The sequence below is a fragment of the Taeniopygia guttata genome, chromosome 2 (genome assembly GCF_048771995.1).
Source record: "Taeniopygia guttata chromosome 2, bTaeGut7.mat, whole genome shotgun sequence".
Lineage (NCBI taxonomy): Eukaryota > Metazoa > Chordata > Aves > Passeriformes > Estrildidae > Taeniopygia > Taeniopygia guttata.
The window spans coordinates 36,825,266-36,848,792 of NC_133026.1; the positions used below are offsets into that span (position 1 = coordinate 36,825,266).

Genomic DNA, 23,527 nt, shown 5'->3' on the forward strand with positions numbered 1-23,527 from the left:
TAAGAAAAAAGTCTTTACACTTTAGTGTGTTGTTATAATGGTCATGATATGTGATGGTTTTCTGGTGTGTCAGCTGCTATGGGACTGAGATTACCTAATAACAGTTAGGCACCTTCATAGTCAAAGAAAGCAACTGAAAAGGGCAAACACCGAAGGCTAAAAATCAAAGAAGCAGGTAAAAGAAATGCCCCCCCCACCCCCCCCGTCTTGCCATTGGGGTGCTGGTCATTCATGTCTACAGCAGCCACAGTATGGAGTTTGAAAGAACATATCTTGTTAGTGCATTATCAGTGACCATGTCCTTCTGGAGGGAGTGACTTTTTATTATAAAAATACACTCAGAAGATGCCTTCAGGTTTCTTTTTTTTTATATATACTAATGGGTAATTCATCCAAGAAAAAACAGTATTTCCACTTGGATGTAGCTTCAATATTACATTACTTTGTACTGTAAGAACAAATAGTAAGGAAGAGCAAATCAGACTGTCAGCTACAGATGGATTTTGGGAGTCAGTTCTGCTATGATCCATCACACCCAAAAATGGATTTTCTTCCATTAAAATCACTGAAAATGTTGTTTCTTTGACAAACTTGAATGAATCAAGGCTGAAAACATACATCATAACACTGTCGTAGGACAGGGCCCTTGCCACTCCTCATGTACTGTGCAGTGATAAGCAACTTGGTGTCAAATGGTAAACTCTTCTCACTGGAGTTTACCTGGTAAAACAGCTCAGTGTATTCAAATGTGACTTTAGCAGCAAAATCTCTGAATTATAATTACTGCATGCCAGCAAAAATCTCTTATTCAGAAGTCCATCACGTTCCATAACATCTTGTGAATTGGGGTAAAGATTTTAAGAATTTGTAGCTTTTAACCACCTCTGCTGTTCATCTGAACTCTAGACATCCAGCTAAAGCCACAAGACTTCTAAAGAAGAGCTTCTTTCAATTGAGGTGTAATGTGGCTCTAAAATGTGTTTTCCAAACTCTGTGACTGCCTGCACAAACTAAATGTGGTTGTTTGCACAATATTCTGAAGTGCTAGTGACCAGGAGAAAATTATATTTGGGGTTGCACCCAAAGGAAAATAAGAGGGAGAGGTATACTTGATAGCCATATTTTATGTTTTTAAATGTACAGTTTCTTAAGGGCTAATTCTAATCCTTTCCCATAATTTTCTTGAATGATAATTATCCTCAATGAGATTTTTTTTCTGTTTAAGCAGTGGAAGAGAACAAATTTTCTTGCTTAACAAAACACCATCCTGATAGTACAATGATGGGTATTGATATACTATTTTAGATATCAAGTTCATTAGGATCTAGACATCATATCTTGAGATAATTAATTTTTTTATGTTCCAGCAGCATATAATTTGGTCCATCTTCTTCCTTCTTATTGTTTCCTACATCAGCACAATATACCTGAGACTTCAGTTATATGTAGTTTTGTATGATCTTTCAGTTCTCAAAGATTCTGACAAGAGCTAGAAATTTTTACCATCTAGTTGAGTCTTAAATAGAAGATGTAATATTTAACCTGTGTATTAAAGACACTATATTTGGGTAAAGAATGTTTTCCTGAAGGACCTCAACTCTTCAAAGATCTTAAAGAACCCATAACTCTATTTATTTATGGCTTGTAAACCACATATTTCTATTTTTGGAGGTTTTTTCATCAACCTGCAGAAATGACATCTCTTTAAGTGTTTGGCTTTTAGATTGTTGTTACCTCCTGAATCTTATTTTGGGTACACTGGCTTGTAATTTAACATCTGATATGACACAACCTTGCTTTGCTGCTTCATTCCAAAATTAGATAAGAAGTACGTATTGAATACATCTGGATTTTCTGTGAGATTACTATAGCTTCTCTTGTAATGACATGGAACTATTTATCATTATCCTTACTATTTACAAAGGAATTCAAGTTTCCTACTAGTGTTTCTTTCCTAAAACTGTAATTTTCCTTCATTATGGGCACCAGTGATTTCTTTCTCAAACAGGTCTAGGTTTTCCTTACAATTTTTCTATAGTTTATATTGGTTGTTACTGAATATCTGTTCACGGTTTGATATAACTTTCTAAAAAAGAAGAAAAAATACTGTTCCTCCACCAGCTGCAATAGGCTTTTATTAAGACATAATTTTGATTATATTATTTATATAGTATGTATTTTATTATCTTTAATATATTTATTGCATGAAATTCCTACATTTTAGTACTTAGTTTATTGGTGCTTAACCTCTGTGGTGCCTTTTTTTTTTCTTTATTTGATTTCATAATGGCTCAGATATGATCCACAATGGTATACACCATGGTATAAGATGTGCATTACCTTCTTTTCCTACATAAATCCAATTCCATCTCCCTCACCTGATCATGTCACCCTCTGAAAGAAAACCATCAAGCTAATTGTGTTTATAAATGTCTGGAAGGAAGATGTTGAATTGAAAAATCACACTTCCATTTGAATAAATTCTTCCTAGGCAATTCACTAGGAAATTCTATGTTTATCTCAGGAGTAGAATAAAAAATAAGACTGTATATAGGGACAGATAAATTGCTCTTCAAACAATATGGCACTGATATTTCCTGGAAACTTTCCTAAAAGCTCTATGGCCAGATTCTAATATCATTATCCTTGTATCATTAAATAAAATTTGCTAAAACAATCAGATAGATGAAAGAGCCTGGACTTTGGGGTAAATATTACTAGCTAAGGACAGTCAATGTAAAATCACATAAAGGAAAAAATACAAGACATTAAAGATGAGTCAGTCATACCATCGAGAAGAGGGAGATAATGTAGAAAACTGTCTTCTCTGAATATCAGTGGGCTTAATGTACTTAAACCATCTAGTTCTCAAGCACAGGTTTGAATTACTGCAGTCTTATAAAAAATAATTTCTTATATGTATGCCACTTGCCCTAAAGGCACGGGGTTTTCCAATTTCATTTAGTTTCCACTGAAAGACAATTAAACTGAGGTATATTACATGGCCTTTTCTAAAATTTAAGACTGTATTATGGGCAGTTATTGAATCATCTGCCTAATCCTGAAATGTTATTCTGTTATAACTTTATCATATGTTTAATCCCAGCAGGATTTATTTTTTAAACAATCAAGCCTAAAGAGAGAAAAAAAATATTGTCACAGGGAAATAATCTGCTTCAAGTAAAATAATCCTGTTTATGAGTAGAGTGGCTCAGCTGGCCTCCAGGTAGTGATTTTTTTTAACAGGGATTAGAAATTGAGATACACAAAACACATATTGCCTTTTAAAATTTTACAAGGGGAAAACATCTTAATGATTAATAGGTTAGTTTGATGACTACCAGCTTGTGGCTTTTGTTCTTTTTATATTATTTAGGAGACCAATCTGCATTGTGCCCTAAGTAGAACCTCCATTTTTTTAATATCTTTTTTTTCCCTTTTTGAAAACCCATTTGAATTGGTGTCTTCATACTATTCACTGCATGAATGTGTCTGTGTGTGAATGTGTCACATAGTAGAAATCTAGGAAGAGGCAATGTGGCCAAGGATGTAGCACGTCATACAGAGTTTTAATCCAAGAGAGGTCACCAGTTTCGAAACCTTAGCTTGCTTAGATTTCCCAGCTCTTTTATGCCCAGCTGTGAAATAAGTTGCCTTTTCTTAGGAATTGAGAATTGCTAGGGCATGGATTTCACACTGGAAGCTTGTGAAAAAGAAAATAGTCACCAATAGGTGAGTAAAAGCCATTAGAATACTCAAATAATGAAAGTAATTGTTTAGAGCTTTCCAGTTATATCATGGTTTTGGCTAGAGGTATTTGGAATGATAATATCACAGACTCACATAGACACGATAATTACAAACTTGGAAGACATTCCAGGACCATTATTCCAGGTAATAATGGTCCCTGTGTTCTGGTGTTTATTCCTGTGAATACTGTGTAAGAGCTTAATGGGAGCAAAGTATATAAATAAATTAGGAACTGCAACTTTATATAGATTAAAATTTTAAATTCATTTCATGGCTGAAAAAGCTAAGGTTTGTTTTATAAAAATGCATTTTCTATAATCTTTCAGTGTATCTTTGCATGAGTTTTAGAGATATCATATCTATTACAAAATTTTCTTTAAGGGATGTGTGTCCACCAGTAGTGGAAATAACAGACTGAGGGAATCCATGCAGATGGAGCTAATTAGCTGTGGGATCCAACCAGGTGAAAAATCACAGCCATGGTTTCACAAATTCACTGTTTATTATCTCTGCATGCATCTTAAGGACTTAGTGCCTAAAGGGGTTTCTGGTCTGTGTTGTGTTGGGTTGGTAGGGAAAGGTGATCAGAGAGAAGGAGGACTCAGAGGACACGACTCAAAAAGCAGAAAGTAACTGCATCAGCAGGGAGCTGTGAACTGAGGGTGTGTGGAGCAGAAGCCCATTTTCCTACACAAGGAAGGGTGACATCTTTCTTAGTTCCAAGCCTCTTGAAATTGGAGATCTTGGGTTCTCCCTGCTGGGTGCATTCAGGTCAAGTTTATCTTGTGTTCAACAGACAAAAAACCCCTCACAGCTTGGAAGGCTGACATTCTTTGCTCAAGGTCCACACACAGCAGTGTGTGCAGAAATGAGTGGGGAAGGAGGAGATCATGGCTGGCTTAAGACACATTGGTGTTTGTTAACGCAACATGTGTCTTTGTTAAACACAGTATAAGTTGTGGAAAAGGCCGTGTAGTTAAACATTATTTAAGGACCTTTCTTAAAGTCAATTGGAAAGTCTAGATTTTATATTGAGCTTTAATTTGCTTGAATCCTGAGCTTTTTAAATTTGAACTGAAATTGAATTGTGTAACAAAAGAACAACTCAATTTTTTCCTAATGAAGACATTTCACACTTCTTTCCCTCTCTACATCAAGAAATATATGGTACTTTAGATATGCGTGTGCTGTGCTTCAAGACAGGTGTAATGAGTTAAGCAGTTTGATATTTTCTGCTGTTCCTCCTGCTTTAGTTTTAGGCAACTTTGTAATGGTATTTCTCATGTCAGAGACATTATTTAAATGCTCTATTCTGCTTTCCTGAGCCCATGACATGTGTGGCTCACAAGACCAGTTAAAGTGATCCTTTCCTAGCTCCAATTAAAAAAAATTGCAACAAAATAAATTCAGATTTTTTTCTTTAGTAATAGTCTTTGTTTATAATGTTTGCTGAGAGGTGCTAAAGCAGAAGAGGGATTGCAGTCTTTGTCCCAGCTTGAAACAATCAAACACAGCTTTAAATATGAAGTTCACACAGGCTGAAGTTTTTGTTAGGGCATACTTAAAGATAGTATATTCAAATGTATCCCTTGTAAAAAAATTTTAATCCACTAATTATCCAAATATATTTGGGTCACTTAATATATGATTTAAGAATCAGCTGAGAGATTAAACCTCCTCCTTGCCTGGTTTATAGGCATAAACATATAATTGTTGCCCTTTATGTTGTAGGAAATGACTAAAACTCACCTCATCTCAGAGCATTTAGAACAAACTCAGCACTAGAGAAAACCATTAGTTTTGAAGCTCTCGAGTTATCTATCTAGAATCTCCAAAGCTTTACATTATTGATGCTTGTGATGAATTTCAGATTGTTCTTTTGTCATCAGTTTGTAGAAGCTACTGCACAATAAGATTAACAATTTCTAAAATATTAAATAATTCATTCATATTTACTATTTTTGCATTAGTAAAGGTATTATTAGTGATAAGAAAACATTTATTTAAAAAAGGAAAAAGTAAATCTTTTTTTAACAGAAATCCCCAGAAAACTGTGGAAGATATTATTCCTAGAAATAATACTATCTCTCAGAAGTAATGATAATTTCTAAACTTGTTTTAAAGATTTTGTTGTACTCTTAGAAGTTTTTTGCCTCAGGAGTTCTTTTCTTGTGTTTTCCCTTACAGGTTTCTCAGTAAGTACTTTAGCACAGCAGTTAAGCTGTAAATAAGATTGCCCAGATGAAGAAACTGTTTACACCCAAGTATAGCTCAGAAAGTTGTTAAGAAAAATGAGATGGATCACACTTCCCACCTTCTGGACTTTTATCTAATAATCTGGATGCAGAAACAAGCACTTAGCAGCATTTCCTTTTTTTTTTTTTTTTTTTTTTTTTAAGATAGCTATTATCTGGGGCTGTTGCCTTAAATTGCTTTGATAGGATGACAGAAAAGAGTGCAAAGCAGAAAAACCTCTAATCTCTTCAATCTTGAACAGTGAATTGTATATGCACATCAATAAGCCTCCAGTGTACTGGATGTACTTACATTTAAAGCAAGAATTTATCTCCTTTTCTATTAAAGCTTTAGTTGTTTCACGCATGCTAATGGGTAATAAATAAGCAAATACTTTTTCTAACTTTGATAATTACACTTTGGAGTTTATGACACAAATGACAATGAGCAGTTTCAACATACTAGCGATGCAAATATCTTTATGTTTCTTATCTCTATGAAACAAATCTTCATAAAGGTGTTCTGTATGTGTCTGATGCTGCCATACTGATCTGGAAATGTGGCTAATACCTACTGTCTCTACAAAGCACCTGTGGAGTCAAACTCACTGCCTTGTTCATTGTGAACCATGTGAAATTATGTTATATTCCTATCTTACTTGTATTATTGAAAATTTTACAACATTTTTGTAGCTTTAAGAATGCAGGGACAGCTGAGACTACTTCATGAGGTAATCTGAAATTATAATATCTCTGATTTTCCTTATATGTTCTAGTCATCTTGAGGAGCTGGTTTAAGGAAAACATTAGTTCATAAACTGTGAACTAATTATATTCTGCAAGACCTCAGTCCATGAACCAGATACCTGCCCATGCGTGTCTAGGTCACTTTGTCTTACAGTTTTGCACTAAATCCTAAAAAAATTGCAGAATCACCACTGTGCCAAAAAAATTGAGAAATTCCCCAAAGATTTCATTAGTTTAGGAGACTTGACTGCAGTGGGTCAAAGGGTGGGAGTGGCCAAGGTCAAATTGTTAGAAATACTATAGGTTTATTACTAGCAAAGTGCAGGTTAGCCAGTATGACAAATGTTCATAGCTGGCTGTCTAGCTTCCAGCTACAGAAGACAGCATAAAAATTTTCTTCTGGTGAAACCTGGCAAATTATTATTTTTCAGACCCAGAATATGAGGACTTGCAAAATTTATCCTAAATGAATCTTTCTGATACCCCAAAGGAATGATCCAGGATGATTTTCTCTGTGTGCTGAGCCTCTCCCTTCTCTTTGTCCCGAGTGGGGAGGAAAAAGATTGTTTCCTGTCTTCTTACATATTGTGGTTAGCACGCTTGAAGAAAAGGTCATGCTTTATGCAGTCTTAGTGTAGCCTACCTAAAGAACTTCTAGGGAGAAATGCAAATCAATCTCTTTTTTTTCCCTAAAGCTATCTTGCTGTAAAACACCAGCCTTAATCACTGGCTGCACTCTTTTCTGACACAGTTAAAGTTGCAGAAGTAGTTCTCACTAATGTTAGTAGAAACAGGGTGCATAGCTTGAGGACAGATTATAGTCTTGGTCTTGTAGGACATGAAAATAATTGTTGTCAAGATCTGAGTTTTTCTTCAAGTGCAAATGTGTTTTGGCAAGACACGTCAAAATTACATCTCATACTGAAAGGCACTCATCCTGGAATGTTAGATGGGAACAAAGTACACAAGTCACCAAGCAATTCATATCACTTTTCTGATCTCCACCATAGCCAAAAAAACCTTTTGTTCAAGTGTGCTCAGCATTTTTCAGTTGATAAAAAAATGGTTATCCTTGAAGATGACATTTGTCACCTGTGCTAAGTAGTTATCATTAAAAGAGCTTAAATCACATATTTAAGTAAAATAATGAATGATATTTTAATTTCAAAATAATGTAACTAAATTTTATGGACAAAAATAATACCCTTTTTTTTCATTTAGAAAGATACCAATATTTGTACCATTTAAAGATCAGTGTGTGTGGATGTTGGTTTTTAATTCAAATCCTCTTTTCAATCAGTGAGTGATAAATGTTTTAGACATTTTATTTACTCCTTGAAAACAATAATGCATTCATTGGAATAGCTCTGTGTGTGTGCATCTCTTACTACTATGTTTTTTTTGTTTCTGTATTAGATTATTCACCTGGTATTTATGATGCAGAAGAAAACCAATCAGCATTATTCTGAATTCCTGTTGTTTTGCCCAGGAATTAAGAAATCACTGTCTCTGATTCTGTTCATTCTTTGTCAAGCAGATATTATTTTAAATTTCCGAACAACATATGTCAGCAAGTCTGGCCAAGTGATATTTGAAGCAAGATCTATTTGTATCCACTATGTGACTACATGGTTTATCATTGACTTAATTGCTGCACTTCCTTTTGATCTTCTTTATGCTTTCAACGTCACTGTGGTAAGTACTAACCTCTCTTCTTAATTGTTCTCTTTTTTCAAGAGGGGTTTGTTTATATGGGGTTTTTTTTCCCCCAGATCTGGAGACTGAAACTAAATTAACTAAAATACCTAGGTGTCTTTTACAGCTTTGTGGTCTATTTTCATCCTGGATGTACAATTTTTTAATTGAATTATCTTTGTTTTGTAAAAAAATTGCATCTATGTTAGCTTCTTGTTTAATTACTTTACTCAAATACAGTTTGCTATGAATTTTGCTCTCTTATGGGGCATAAATTCAGTCCTTAATTTTTCAAGAGTGATACATTTTTACTGTGGTAAAGTAAATCATTGTTATGGTCAGCAATGGTCAGCATGTTTATTTAGCCAGGAAGCCTTTTTGTCTTTACTTGTGGGAATCTTCATGCAAAAATTACAGCCTGACCACTAATTTTTTGTATGTTCTAACATGTATTGCTTACAATTGTCATGTACTGTGACTTTGGTTTCAACTCATCTTTTTTTTTTTTTTTTTTTTTTTTTAGGAATGTAGTGGCAAAAAGCTTAATCTGCTTTGAAAATATTTGTTCTAAAAATGTTTGTTCTAAAATTAGGTGATGTCATAGTCATGATGGGTTACATTCGCCTTGGCTTACTTATGCTAAGACAAAGGTTTTTATTATGCTAGCCCTATTGGGTTTTGTAGAGTAAGGATCTACAAAGTAAAATTGCAATAATCAGCCAAGCAAACAATCCCCCCACTAAAAAATGCAAACACCTCCTACTCCTCTGAATCAAAAAGTTTAGATTTTGAAAAAAAAGTGTCAGCAGAGGTTTCTTAATTTTGTGAATTTTTGCCATAAAAGACTAAGGTTTTCAGCTGTCCACTTTCTAATTTCCAGAATTTTGATCTTTCATTAACAGATGCACTCAATCTCAATTTCATTAAAAGTGAGTTACAGACAAGTACAGAAATGACAGGATAAACACATATCAGGGAAAAAAAAAACATAGAAAAACACTAGTCAGGAAAGGTCGCATATAAGGTACCATGTCTCATTTTGTAATTTAATTCCATTTCCTTCAATGAACTCCCTTTTCATGTCATTTATTACATAAAGAACCATCAATCTAATACTAGTGCAGATGCTTTTTAGAACCTGATTGTTAGTTTCACATTGTTTACTGTTTCTTTGAAAAAGCTGGGTAATCTATTTAAATACATTACTATCTCAGTTTATCCCTTACACTCAAACCAAACAGCTAGTATAGTGCTATTGGTTTAATTTCTATTAATAATTTTCATTAAATTAACTGTGTTTACTTTCTGTCAAAAAAAAATTTAAAAACCTGAAAACAAATTTTTGTCCCCACTGGAAGGGACTGATAAGTTTTCCGTATTTAATTCTGGAAAAGAAAGTACTATCCAATGATTATTTTTACAGTTAAATTGTCATATTATTAAAAATGCCACCATAATATGATTAATACACATCTCCTGTCATACTTTTAAACTTTTTCCCTCAATAAGACCTCTGTATGATTCCTTGATGGGAACACAGTGCCTTACTGTATCATATCTCCTGTCGTGACAAGACTTGGCAACTGTTAATATAAACCTCAAGATAACAATGACTTCTCAGCTGTCTCAAGAATGGGGGGAGGTGTTAATCACACAACACTGTTTTCAGACTTCATGATTTAATAAACCATTTCCTCATGTCTGTTCTCAGATTTTCACTTCATCGACTTTCAGATGTTGCCTCAACAGAACGGTGAGAAGGGGCATCAGGGAGCATCTCAGCCCTTTGCTGCTCAGGCCCCGGCACAAAGGCCAAACCTTTAGGGACGCTCTAAATTCTGCAAGCCATAGGTATAGTGCCATACATACCTATGTATGTATGGCACATATATGTCATACCCCAGCTGGAGGTTGATGGAGCCAGAGTGCATGTAAATGCTGTGGAGTCGTTTGCTGGTTTTATACATATTTTGAAAGAAACAAAAGTTAAACTGTATGAGTTGGCTCTACTGCTTTTACACCTTACCTGGATTCTGCCCTATCATTAAAATCAGGGGCTCTTTGGAGATCTGAGACCACAGGCACATTCCTCCCTATCCTCAGTGCATGCCAAAACCCCAGTTCCTTCCATCCTTGTGTTCATCTGACATAAAGGTTCCCTTAATTTGGGGCAATATGGTTTCAAAAGTTGCCATAAAACCCAGGCCATTAAGCACTAGTTATAATAATTGAATTGCTCCTTTCTGAGTAGCTATCGATGGCTGGAGAGCACGAGTATCATCGTTTCAGAAAAAGCAAACAACTGGGTGGAAGAAAAAATATTAAAAATCTCTTCCACTAGTCATTTTTTAAAATGTATCCTGTTTCTTCATTAATTCATTTTTTATGTAGGAGATGATTCTTCCAAGCAGAGAATTTAATTGCTGGTTTGTAACAACTTTATTTTTTGTCAGTATTTCTCAGGACTATGCTGATTGATTTTGTGTTAGTCTCAGATAAAATTCTGTCCCTGTCCTTTTGACAGAAAAAGGTTAACCCAGCTAGTCTAAAATGATTAACAAAATGGAAAATTTTGATGATTTTATATCTGTGGGCAAAGAAAAATCTATGCAGGCACAAGTATGAGTGCTGACACCTTATTTTGTCTTCCTAAATTTGTGACATAGAAAAAGAAGCTGCCTGATGGCATTTTAGATCTTCCAATGACATATTGGGCACAATACCAGAAGAGCATTTGGCATGACTAATGAGAAAATTCAGTGCAATAATACATGATTAACTACATCTGTGTTCAATTTTATGAAGAAATTATTTTGAAATGGGGCAGTCCTTAGGCCTTGAAATGAAACCTGCTTCCACATTAAAAAGAATATTTATGATATATGATTCACTGTCTTTATATTTGCAGCTTAACAAAAATGGTCAGAATTTAGGCAAGACTGATAACTGGCAGGGCACACAGAGAATTATAACAGTCCTTTTGCAATTTCTTATTTGTAGGAATATTTAAATAAAAACTATTTCACCAAAGCTATCATTATTTAATTGTGATGTTTTAGAACATAGACTCCCATGGGAAGATGAAGGCTCCAATGTATAGGCCATAACACATATACAATCATTATATACAAAATCATTATACAAATATTTGTATGTTACTGCTACTCCTTAAAGAGTCAGTCATGAATAGGAACCCATTTATGTTATAAATGCAACAGAACCATGTTTGGTTCAAACAAGCTGATGAGAGAGAAGAATAGGAGACTTTGTGAAATTAATTACCACTGAAACAGAGGCAGTTGGTACAATTTCATGGTGATTAAAGAATAACTCTAAATTAAAGTTATATGACTGTAGTAATATAAACATGGCAATTACTTCAAATATTTTGCAGCCTTCTGTTCTAGATTTGCCCTTATCTTGGGCTTAAGGCCACAGACACAACTAATTCTCTGGCACTGTAGATGGAGAATGACATAGAAATGAAATGCAAGAAATGACCTTGTAAATGTTTGTGTGCTCAAATATCAGATCTTATTTTAGCAATGTATTTTAGAAAATGCCATATTTTTGTTGATTTTCTTTTTTTTTTTTTCCTTTTTGTGTACATGGAAAAAAATGTAAAGGTTCTTGAGAAAAAAAAACCCACACTAAATAATGAGTTGCAAATATTGCTCTTTGAAGAGGCTCATGGGAGAATTACTTATGCACTACCAAAACTCTAGTGACAAAAAAAAAATAATGCTTGTAGATTTCTTATTTTCTTCTTTGCAGGTTTCTCACATAGTTAATTCTGGAGAGTGGAATATAATCATTGAGTTGTTAAGTCTTTGAACAAATAAAAATCTCCTGATGTTACAGAATATATCAGTCACCTCAAATCTAGCTGTTGGTGAAGGCACACCAATAAAATTTAGATTTCAGATTTTTAGCTTTCGTAACAAAAAGGCTGAGCTTCAGGATATTCTGGATTAGCAAAAGCAAAAGGATATTGATTGAGCTGTGTTTTTAGACTTGTTTTTGAGAGACCTCTATACTGTGCTCTGGGAGTGCTGTGGCAAGACACATCAAGTCTCATGTTACTTTCCCAGCTCATGTGGATATCCTGTATCAACCTTAGGCCTTAATCCTACTGTCTCATTAATGAAAGAAGAAAAAAAAAAAAAAAAGCTTACTGTTAATAAAAATTATGGCTATTTTATCTAAGACAAATACAATAAAACTGTTTGGATCCTGATCTGTATATTGTTAACTCTACTCAACAGCTGAACACAAGCCAAGCACATTCGCTGCAAAACTGTAAGCTGTGCACAATAAATATGGTATGGATGTAGGTTGCAGGATGCTCTGGAAGGGTTGGGGCCATCTAGAGACTGTTCATTTTATGCTGGAACTCCTCCAAAGCCAGAGCCATATACTTCATAAACTGATGTATACTTAGGGTGCTGAGCAGATCAGGTGCTGCTTTTGCCACATAAACTTCAAAGGCAATAATATTTTAGTTAAGGAATTTAAGAAGCAGTATTAAAAGTTTTAATGAAAGCTTTTTTGTATTACTACTTAGTGCAGAGCAGTAAAATATGCCCAGGTCCCTGAACACAGGGTCAAATCTCAAGAACAAATATGAGCCTTCTCTTAACTTCTTTATTGTTCTGCAAAATATCTGATATTTTTTTATTGCCTCTTCCATGCTAAATTATAGGCTGGTTTTATCTCATACATAGTTAAACTAGGTGTGCTGTTAGCTGAAGCTGAAAAATCATTGTGTGCTTGGAGATACTTATTTTGTGGTTTCATATTGCAGTCAAATGATCTTTGGTCAGTTTGACAATTGTGTTTCTCTTCCAGAGCTGGGAAGAATCAATTTTTCACAAACACAAATTTTTAAGCTAAATCTGAAAGAAGACTGCATGGAAAAAAAGATAACATGAAAAATCTAGTATTTCAAGATTGTTTGGTTTATATCAGAACTATTAATTGTGTGTTTACACATCAAAATTTCACACTTTTTTTTTAAAGCATCTTCTTTGCTGTTCTCTGATGTCCTAAGATTTAGTCTAGTCAGCTGTGCAGCTGAATGAAGAGTGGGCAACATTTCATAGAGCTTTAGAATTTCCTTTCTTGAAACACGAGGACTGTGTGGTAGAAGTAAGCTGCTGCCAAGCTGTTTAGCTGATGAGTGGTTTTCTCTGCCTGTTCTCCCAGGTTTCCCTTGTCCACCTGCTGAAAACCGTGCGGCTCCTGCGGCTCCTGCGGCTCCTGCAGAAGCTGGATCGCTACTCCCAGCACAGCACAATCGTTCTCACACTTCTCATGTCCATGTTTGCCTTGCTTGCTCACTGGATGGCCTGCATCTGGTATGTCATAGGGAAAAGGGAGATGGAGCAGAATAACCCCCTTACTTGGGACATAGGTAAGTTCTTCCTCCCTGTATGGACATATACACACATGTGTATGTATCCATAAATGTATGTAGATATATAAAAGTGCATGTATAAGTTGCTCAAAATGTCAGGTTCTATTCAATCTTATACCAGTATTTAGTGCTGTTTGTAGAGAAAAGGAAGAGACTGGCACTCTGAATTTCCAATCAATCTAAAGAAGAAGGTTAAAATAAAAATCAGTTGGAAAAAATATGAAATAATTATAGATTTTTAAGAGTGATTCAAAACTTGGAAAATTCAGGATCTGTATAGGAAATGACTAGATAGACTGCGTAGAAGAATAGATTAGATAACTCATCCTGGTTTTGCAAATTAGGAACATTCATCAACCAAAACATTCCCTCGAGTGTGCAGATTATTTCTTCCATGCATTGAAACAGATAGGCCTTGAAATGTCTTCAAGTTAAAAACTCCCTTTGAAATTATTGTTTAGAGGATCTGCAGGTTTAGATTTTTGCAGAGCATATGAGATGGAATCATATGCTCAGTTTATCAATGGAATGCTCAGTTTTGTTCCAATCTTTAGGTTCTACCCCAACCCTCATTCTGATCTGAGTGTTTCACATTAACTCTTCAGAGTCCAAACTTTTCATTTTTTGTAATGAAACATCTTCCATAAACAAAGTTTATCTAAAGATCAAATAGTTCCCCAAGAGAAAAAGTTTGGTATGGGGGAAATAATGCAAACATCTGTGACCAAAGGCTCAGTGATATGCATTCAAACTGCAGATTGCCCTATTCTTATCTCCTTTAATTTTTTTGTTTTCTTTTATCCCTGTTGTCATCTGTTTAAATATGATCTAATTATGAGAAATCTACACAAAAAACAACAATCTTATAAAGGTGCTTGACCTCAGAGAAGTGAGGATGCTGGGTCAGGAAAAGAAAAAGAAAAAAGAAGAAAGTTCAAGAAATATGTGTTTCTAGTTTTTCAATAGGTTACTTAAGGATTTATGGAGTCTTCTTATTCTTCTAAGTTGATTGTTCATTTGTGTTTTCTTTTGCAAACCAAGTCTGTGACCTGCTGCTGAACTCTTTATAGAGAGCAAACTTCTGACAGAAAAGACTGCAGCTCTAGGGGAGAATATACAAAGAAAGACCACTGTGCAAAAATTGGTCAAATACCACTAACAGAGAAACAAATCCAGATAATAATAATAATGATAATAATGGCTCTCTGGTGGGAAGCATCTCGGAAGGCACTTTGTCAGCTTATGTAGGCCACAAACAATAGCTGCTTTCAAAGCATGCATTGCAGTCCAAATGATGATGGTGGGCTGCAGCCTTGCTCCCTGGGTAGGGCTGTTGGCCATGCTCCCTGTGCTCCCTTTTTCCCTGAGGCAAGGACACATTCAGAAAACTCTTCTCATATACCCTGGGCCTCTTGACATTTATTACTACAAAAACATTAACCTTCACCCATCAGTTTTATCCTTTCTTGGGCAACAGTAGTAATAACCAAATGTCCCAACAACCTCATAGAACCAATCCCAGTTTAACTGGAATGGAGACATATCCCACAGGTCCCATTTGTATTTCAGAGCACAGGGTTGTATCTGGGTTATCACAAACTGATCATCTTCCAGTGGGCTTCCCAGGCCAGAAACCCCTCACCACCAACTTACCTTAACCTGTGACAATTAGGGGCATTCCCTGGACAGCTGTATGTAGTGCGTTTCCACGTTGGATGGGCCAAAGTGCTTAGTGGTGTGTGATCTCAGACTTTCACTTTCTACATGGAAAAAGGGCTTTTCTATTGGGCTTACAGACAGGCATTTTTGGGGTTTTTTTTCTTTCTTAAAGGTGTGAGTCTGCATTTTTGCCTAGAAGGCTCTTCCACCACCTTAGTTGATGGTCTCTAAAATATTTAGATGCTATAAATTTATAATAAAAATTACACTGCAATCACTCCTGTAATGCTCCTACAGATATTAGTTCTAGAACTAAGTTAAATAATTTATAGCTTTGGGGATTAGTTTGGATTTTTTTTGTTTGTTTGGGGTTTTTTTAAGTGAAATGGTTTGAAAATGTTAAAGTTTTAAAATGTTAAAGTATTAGATACTGGTTGAAAAAAAAGAGCTCCGAAAATTCCAGATATCTGTCATGAAGCTGTTGTTTTGCAAGGACCAGTCCAGCACTGACAAAATTTCTGGTTAAGTTTATGTGTCACATATATGAGCACAAAAATTTATATTATGTAATATTTTTAATCAGTAGAAATTCTATTGCTCTCCACATGCAAATTACTTGCTGATGAAAGACAATGAAATTAAGTCTTGGTCCTCTGTGTATCTTTTGCTATTCTGGTGATTATATGTAGCCAACCTTTCTTTGTCATTTAAGAGAACTTCAACTGACAAGTTCACTACACCTCATAGCATCCACACTGGGGATATTATGAGGGGAGAATAGTAGGTGTAATTTAGAGTATTAGGGATTAAGCAAAGTAAAATGAGGTCTGGAAATCATAATAAATCATAAGCAAATAATGCACCAGGAGAAATCTTGTTTGGAGTATAATTAAGGTAGAATTACTGTAAGGCACTGAGTCTATCCTGTTCTCCTAAAGGAAGACCTCAACTGAAAAATTTGTGTTGTTTTGCAGAGTATATAAAAGAGGTTTCTTACTCCAGGCAAAGCAGTAGAATATGATCCATATGAGTGTCAAACCATGACACTCTTATACTTCCATGTTTTAATTTTTTAACTTTTAATTTTGATATATTCATACCAGAACTGGAGACTCAAGTTTCCATCAATGCATCATACTCAGAGTTTATTCCAGCCATTGAGAGGCTTTCTAGTGGAAAACATTAAAAAAATACCATGCAAAAAATTATAATTCTTAAACTTTTTTAATTAAAGGAAATGTGTCTCTTCCTTGGAAATTCTACTTTTTATTCGTCACTGGAATGTCTCAGGTGATGTCCACTTGAAAACAGTATGGCACCTTGTATGAATGCTGCAATGTATGGAATAGCTGAAATATAAGAATGGGTTTGTTCTAAGAAAGGAAAATTATGTCTAGAATGAAAAGAAGATTAATTTGCTTTTTATGTTTGCTGCTATTTTTGGGAGTAGAGGCAGAGGGAGAAAAAAACTGTTAGCTTTCACTTATCCCATTTAGTGCTTCCTCAGAAAGCCTGTAGCACAGATTTCAAGACCGAGGTTTGCTAACACTTAAAGCAAACATTTTAAAGCTGCAGTACTGTTAACATAATACTTCGAACCTTGCTGTGCCATCAGATATGCACCATGGCCCAGATCTAGCAGCATTTGCTTCTGTGTATCTATTTCTCTAGCTAATTTAAACAAATGTGATGCTTAATTTGCATTTGAATTGGGGCAATGGGAGTGATAACATTGTTCCTATGAAAATACCCAGAACAGAAAATGGCATTTGCTTTATTCTTACTGGACCTAATTGTAAGCCTTTATTTCACTTTTTGTCTTTATTCAGGCAACATTCCCATGGCAAATAATTCAAAAATATGGTTACATTTACAAATTTAGCCACGTGGTTGCACAGTGAGAAAAGTGAAGTGTCTGGGTCTATTAATGATGAGCTTTCATGATGTGGGGCCATTGGGAATAATGTTAAAAACTGGATCTCTTGCTTAGCTCTGGTATTGCTAGATTTAACTGATTATATGATTTGGAAGATAAAGAGCATGGGCATTGGTTTTAGATGCTGGAAACCTTTACATCAGCAAGTTTTCCCATCTTAGGAAAGCATTTTTCCATGTGCAGCATTTTGACTCTAGTGTCTGATAAAACCACGACTCTTGGACATATCATTCCCACCCACTGGAGACAGTGGTACAGTTCTTGTCCTGCTTTTCCCTTCTAGCATTTTCAGGTCCCTCTCTGTTACATTTCACCTTGTTCCTCTCATTTGTTTTCACTGGTGAAAAAAATGTTTCTCGGAGATATGGCATGATCTTCAGCAACTTGTAAAAATAAGATTAATTTTCTCTTAGCTGGCATGGAGTAGAGGCTAGAGTGTGTTTAAGTTCCTGGGTGATCTTACCAGTCCAATTCCATTGGCTCCCATTTCTATAGTTCAACTGGCATCAGATTTAGGCATGGGCTCTTTATTTGCAGGTTGTTGTTTTGTATCAATATATTATTATATATATATACTCTACTCCCAAAAATAGCAGCAAACATATATATATATATATATATATATATATACTGAGTATATATACTATACCCCTTAGAGATCTTATTAAACATGAGAAAATTCTTTTTCTACCTGTCTCTACAGGAAACAAGTAATATTTAAAATATTTCCTGTTGCTGAAGGCATTCATTCTGTGAGAACCATGTGCGTTGTTGAAACCCAGCTGTCTTGAGTGTACTGAGGAGATTAGGAGAGGACCAAGAGTCAGGATGCTGGCTCCCTTAGATAATAAAAACTGTCAGGTATAATTTGTGGCACTGTCTCAAAAAAAAATTCCTTCCTGTCCCTCTGAAATTTAGCTGCAACTTTTTGTTATTCCTACAGTTCTGGCTATGGAGGAGTAGTTATCTATGCAAAATACAGTAAAAAAAAAAACAAACCAAAACAAACAAAAAAAACACCTTTGTTTTTTATAGTTAATAAATGTTTTCTTTGGAATAAGCTTTAAAATCAAGCCTGTAAAGGGCATTGTTCTTCAGCTATTTAAATCTTTATTTCAGGTGAATACCTCAAGTTTCAGCTCAGGTTTTTACTCATTTTCTATTAGTTTTTTAATGTACAGCACTTTTGAAAACAAGAACTCAATTGTGACTGAACCACATACTCTGCAATATAAAACTTAGACACACATTTTGTTTATCACACTCTTGCAATCAGAGCCTTTAAAAGGACTTGGGTGCTGACTCCCAGTGAACACCCACAGTTAGCTGTCAGTGGCAGGGTACAGAAAAAGGTGCTCAGCACCTGAGTGGTGCCAGTAGGAAATGGTGAAAATAAGACTGTGCCTTTCACTCAGGTGTTATATGTCCCATGTTGGACTGAAGTGAACAGCCTGAATTGAAAAAACTATCTTCCCCACTGAGTTCTTCAGTAAATTTAGATGCAGAGACAAGGTGACTCAAAGATCCCCACCTGGTGGAGATAGGAGGGAATCTCCAAGTATCTTAATCATGTAAAGATTGTGGTGCTTCTGGCCCAATGCAAAAGTTGGCTGAAATGGGTTTTCCAAAGTGCAGGTGTCCTACATCTTAGATGCAAACTTTAGGTTAAAATCTTGAGTTCAGGTTCCTAAATTCTGCCTAAGTCCTTTGTGGTCCCCAGGTAGCTTCACTCTTGTCAGAATTTTGTAAGTCAGCATCAAACTGGAATACCCATTAAGACAGACATTTACCTGAAATTCTCTTGAGATTCAACAGCCTGGGACATTTTAGTGCCAGGAAGCTTTTTCCTAGTTTATGCTAAGAAACCATAGGCAGGTGGTTTTAGTTTTCACAAGGTCCTGACCAATTTTGCCAGGAATTCTGAAGATACAGATTTAAGCAGATCCTTGACAATAAATAATTGTGGGATCGGTATATTTATTCAGGTTGAAATTCAGGCTATCCTCTTTTCAGAAGAAAGACTATTTTTAGGTATGTGCGCATCTGCTAGTTCTTCCACAAATATTGTAGGTCAATGAACTAAAAAGTTTCTGGTATTCTTAGACCCGGCATAACCCTTAGGTAAATAACAGTAGAAATCATATTGGAAAAATCATTGCCATTACTTCCATTCTTGATCAGTACAATACATAGTTTGGCAAAGCAATAATTAACTTTTGAATCCCAGAGTTTTCATATTATAGGAAGTCTCAGAATATACTTTAGAAGCAGGTAAATATGAATGTGTTTTTGCAAAGAAAAATTACTTAAATGGATAGACATGAGAGAAGGCTTGGTATGAAAGTTGAGATAGAGGCTTGTTGTTTATTTTTCTTTTTTTATATATGAATTATCTTCCCTATTAATGATCCTAGATCATTCCAGCTTTGTCCCTGTAAAACATTTCCTTCTGCTAAAGCATTAAAAACTTGGGTTTGAATGTGACATAAGCACTTTTTACTAAATCTAAACATTCAAAAAACATTTTAAAAACATCAAAAATAATGATATTTTTTAAATGTGTTAATATCAGTCTACTTTTGAACCCTCTGAAGACTGATGTTTGCAACATATTCTTAGCAACATGGTGACCAGGAACTTAGTTTCAAAAAAAAAAATAAAAGAAAACTGAGATTTTGTGTGATCACGAATCTCCAGGTAGTAGGGCTGTTAGGAAAATCAGCTAACAGAAGACACATGGTAAAACTGTTGTGCTAAAGAATGATGAGGTTTTGGACCCAGATGATGGAAATATTTGGTGCATGCAGGTACGTGTACCTACTTCTGTATTCCAGACCTACCTTCTGGAGTTTGAGCCTGGACCTACATCAAAACAGCTTCCAGTAATTTCAACAAATGTTCAGCTTATGAAGAGCTGGTTCTAATGAGCTACAACTGGAGTCTTGGGACGGGCTGCAGCTGGCACCCGCTCTGGTGCTGTCTGGCAGATGGCAAGGCTCAGCACAGGTGCCCAGCATGCCCTGGTCTGCTTTAGTGGGAACATCAGTTCAGTTTGTTTTGTGGCGCTGTAAGAACTAAGTGAATCCTCCTCACTGCCAGAAAGAGTACTTGTAAATTTCCAAGGATCTCAGCCAAGAGAACTGTGTTCTACTGTAAAATATTGGTCTGGTTTCACGGCTCCAAACACACATCCATCAGGTTAGAACTGACATGTGTAGATTTATGAATCCTTGTGCAGAACAAGAAAGAACATCATGCTGACTACACTGCACAGCGCTGTACAGATATTATAGCGTATAAAATATTACAGTGCCAGCTCATTCGCTAGAGGTGATCAATTGCTCACTTCGGTCTGTCATATCTCTACCTGAATGTTTAATTTTAATTTCTTTTCCAGTCTCCTTCATTATGTTCTCAATTATTGGTTTTCTTCATTTTCAGTCATTAGTAATAATAGAACCTGTTCCTCTGGAACTATGGTCGTTTCTGGTTTTGAACATGCATCTTTAAGAAAAAGAGTTTTTAAAATATACTGATGGCATGCATGAGTGCTGATATCTTCAATTTAGCAAAATCAATCATAATGCTCACTTGACCTGGGGTACCTGTATTGAAGATCCATTGTTGTATGGAATAGAAATATCTGTATACTCACCTGTCTCGTTTTTTGGTGTTGGTTTTTTGTTTTTTTTTTTTTTTAGGAAGCAGATCTGGAAATTCACTTTTAATTAATATTTGAAGGAAATGGTTGATCGTTACCAGTCTTGTGAAGTATTTGGGGTATCAATATCTGGGAGACTTAGCCAACTAGTTTGGTGGTTTCTTGCAGTATTATAGAAAATAATTAGCCCCTGGAGTGTCATATAGAAATAATAAATAGGAATAAAGTAGACAACCAAAAGATGATCACTTTGAAGCTATGAAACTCTTCAAAGTACTCATCTTACGAATTACCTCAAACCGTACTTAATGCATTGTATGTACTTTGAAAAAGACAAGGATATACCAAAATTCTGAAGCATTACATGGTGATGAAAACTCTAAAGCAGTTCAAACAGAAAATTTTGATCCCAGGAGAATATCTAACATTGGAATGCTTTTAAATAATTTTATTGACATTTTTAATCCTTACAAGTTTTAGTCCTCTGTGAAAGTAATGTTTTTATTGTACATGCAATGTGTAAATTTTCCATTAATTCTTTGAGTGGTGAAAATAAATTTTTATGTAAAATACTATATATGAGGCCAAATTTGGAGAAGCTTGTGGTGTGAAATATTAATGAAAGAAAACTTTTTTTTCTGTAATTGGGTTAGACTTTTGAATAAGGAAAAAATGAAAGTTTATCTGGCTTTTGAAGAAATCCTATTTGCAGATAAGCATAGTTATTAATTATTTTTAGTACAACAAAAGCAGAGGCACATAGTATTTTCTGTGTCTGTCAGTCAGTTAAATCAGACACAGAGAAATTTAACTGCTGCAAAGGAGATTCATGTGCAAAACTGTAATCACCAGACCATGAGTAGGAAGTATGTGTGGAAACCCATCTGCCCATGGTAAAGGCCTACACTTACAAATTAAGATCTTGGAAGGCCCTTATCTGAAATGCCATATATCGATAAAATATCTACAACAGATTTTCTTTATTAAAATCTCTTTTTTCAAACCAGTGTATACTAGATCTTACCAGGATCTAAAATATTAATAGACACTAAGTTTGTGGAAATTATTCATTTTCTATTTGTAAACCTAAACCAGTGTTTATGAGGTGCAGGTGTGTGAAACTAAAATATCATTTATTGAGCTGAACTGGAGCATTCCCTTTGCATTTAGATTAACATCAATTTGTATTTTAGCTATTCTGAACCTTAGTAAGTTTTCCCTGCTGCTCTTTCCTATAGGTTTAGTTCCTTGATTAAACTGTGTTTTCCTTTACACACCATACTTTGCCTTCTGATTGAACCATTTTAATCAATCACCAAATACCCCAGGACTGAGATACCCTATTGGATTTGTAGTCCAGAGAAAAGCAGTCATGAAAGTAGGTTATTAACTGGAGTGTGATTTTTTTATATTATTATTAATACACTTCCAAGGTTTTGTAACTGGTAAAAGAAATTTTAGACAGTTTTTAAGTCAAAGGTAAACATCTGCTATGTGGACAAAGCCCCTGAGATTTGACAGTGTCCTGTGTTGAACCACAGATTACCTGGGTAACATTTATTAATTCTACAAAGCAGTTTTTATCTCTGTGGAAAAGCTGTATCTGGACCAATTTCTGCAACCATGATAGAAATTCTCAGTGCCACACGTAGGGGAAAAATCTGCCTCATAAACGCCCAGAGGAGGGGATGGTCCCAGGAGGTAAAATAACACCCGATATTTCCACATGGCTTCTGTAATGGGAACGCCAGAGAGTATAATTAATTGCAAGTTGAAAATATTGTGCACAGAAGCTCTGTTCAATCAACTTGAAGTTACATCAGAGTCTTTAACCCTTAACTGTACTTGGAGCTGTAGATCTCTTGGCTGCAGAAAGCCTCTGGGGTTTAATTAAACCAGGCAGATAGCTGAACCAGGACTATCATATGCAGTAAATTGGGTCAAACATAGCTTGCTCCATCCAAGTCCTGAAAACCTTGGCTGGGTAGCTTGTACTAAGGTTACACTACCCTCCTCTGAGAGCTTTGTACAATTTGCTAAAACATTAGTGTCTCTTACACATTGGTGTATTAGGACATTCTGCTAGGACTTGGAAATTTCTCCTTCTATTTTAAAGCTCATGACTTGGCTATTCAAACTATATCTTTTTATCTTTTCAATCCAGTTTAAATCCATAAATCATTTGCTATGTATTTTGAAATCTTTCCAGCAGCTGCTTAAATCTGTGATTGGACTGCCTCTCAGCCCCATCAGATAGGTAAAGATTCTAGGGTGCTAGAGTGCCATGTTGCATTCCAAAGACATCCCATAATGACTAAAGTAACACTTCTTTTCTTTTGTAGCACTAGAATGCCTTACATTTTTAATGTAGATATGTCCTTTGTATATATTCCTATTTTCTATTTATTTATCCTCTTTTCCCTGCCCTT

General features: G+C 35.3%; 1 protein-coding gene across 1 annotated transcript in view; it reads left to right on the forward strand.

The window, feature by feature from the left end:
• The window catches only part of KCNH8 (potassium voltage-gated channel subfamily H member 8), a 174,166-nt gene that overhangs the window by 91,723 nt on the left and 58,916 nt on the right, over positions 1-23,527 (forward strand). Inside the window, exons 6-7 of the mRNA XM_030264957.4 lie at positions 8,269-8,426; positions 13,632-13,839. Coding sequence (XP_030120817.2) covers positions 8,269-8,426; positions 13,632-13,839 — 366 coding nt within the window. The remainder of the gene's footprint in view (positions 1-8,268; positions 8,427-13,631; positions 13,840-23,527) is intronic.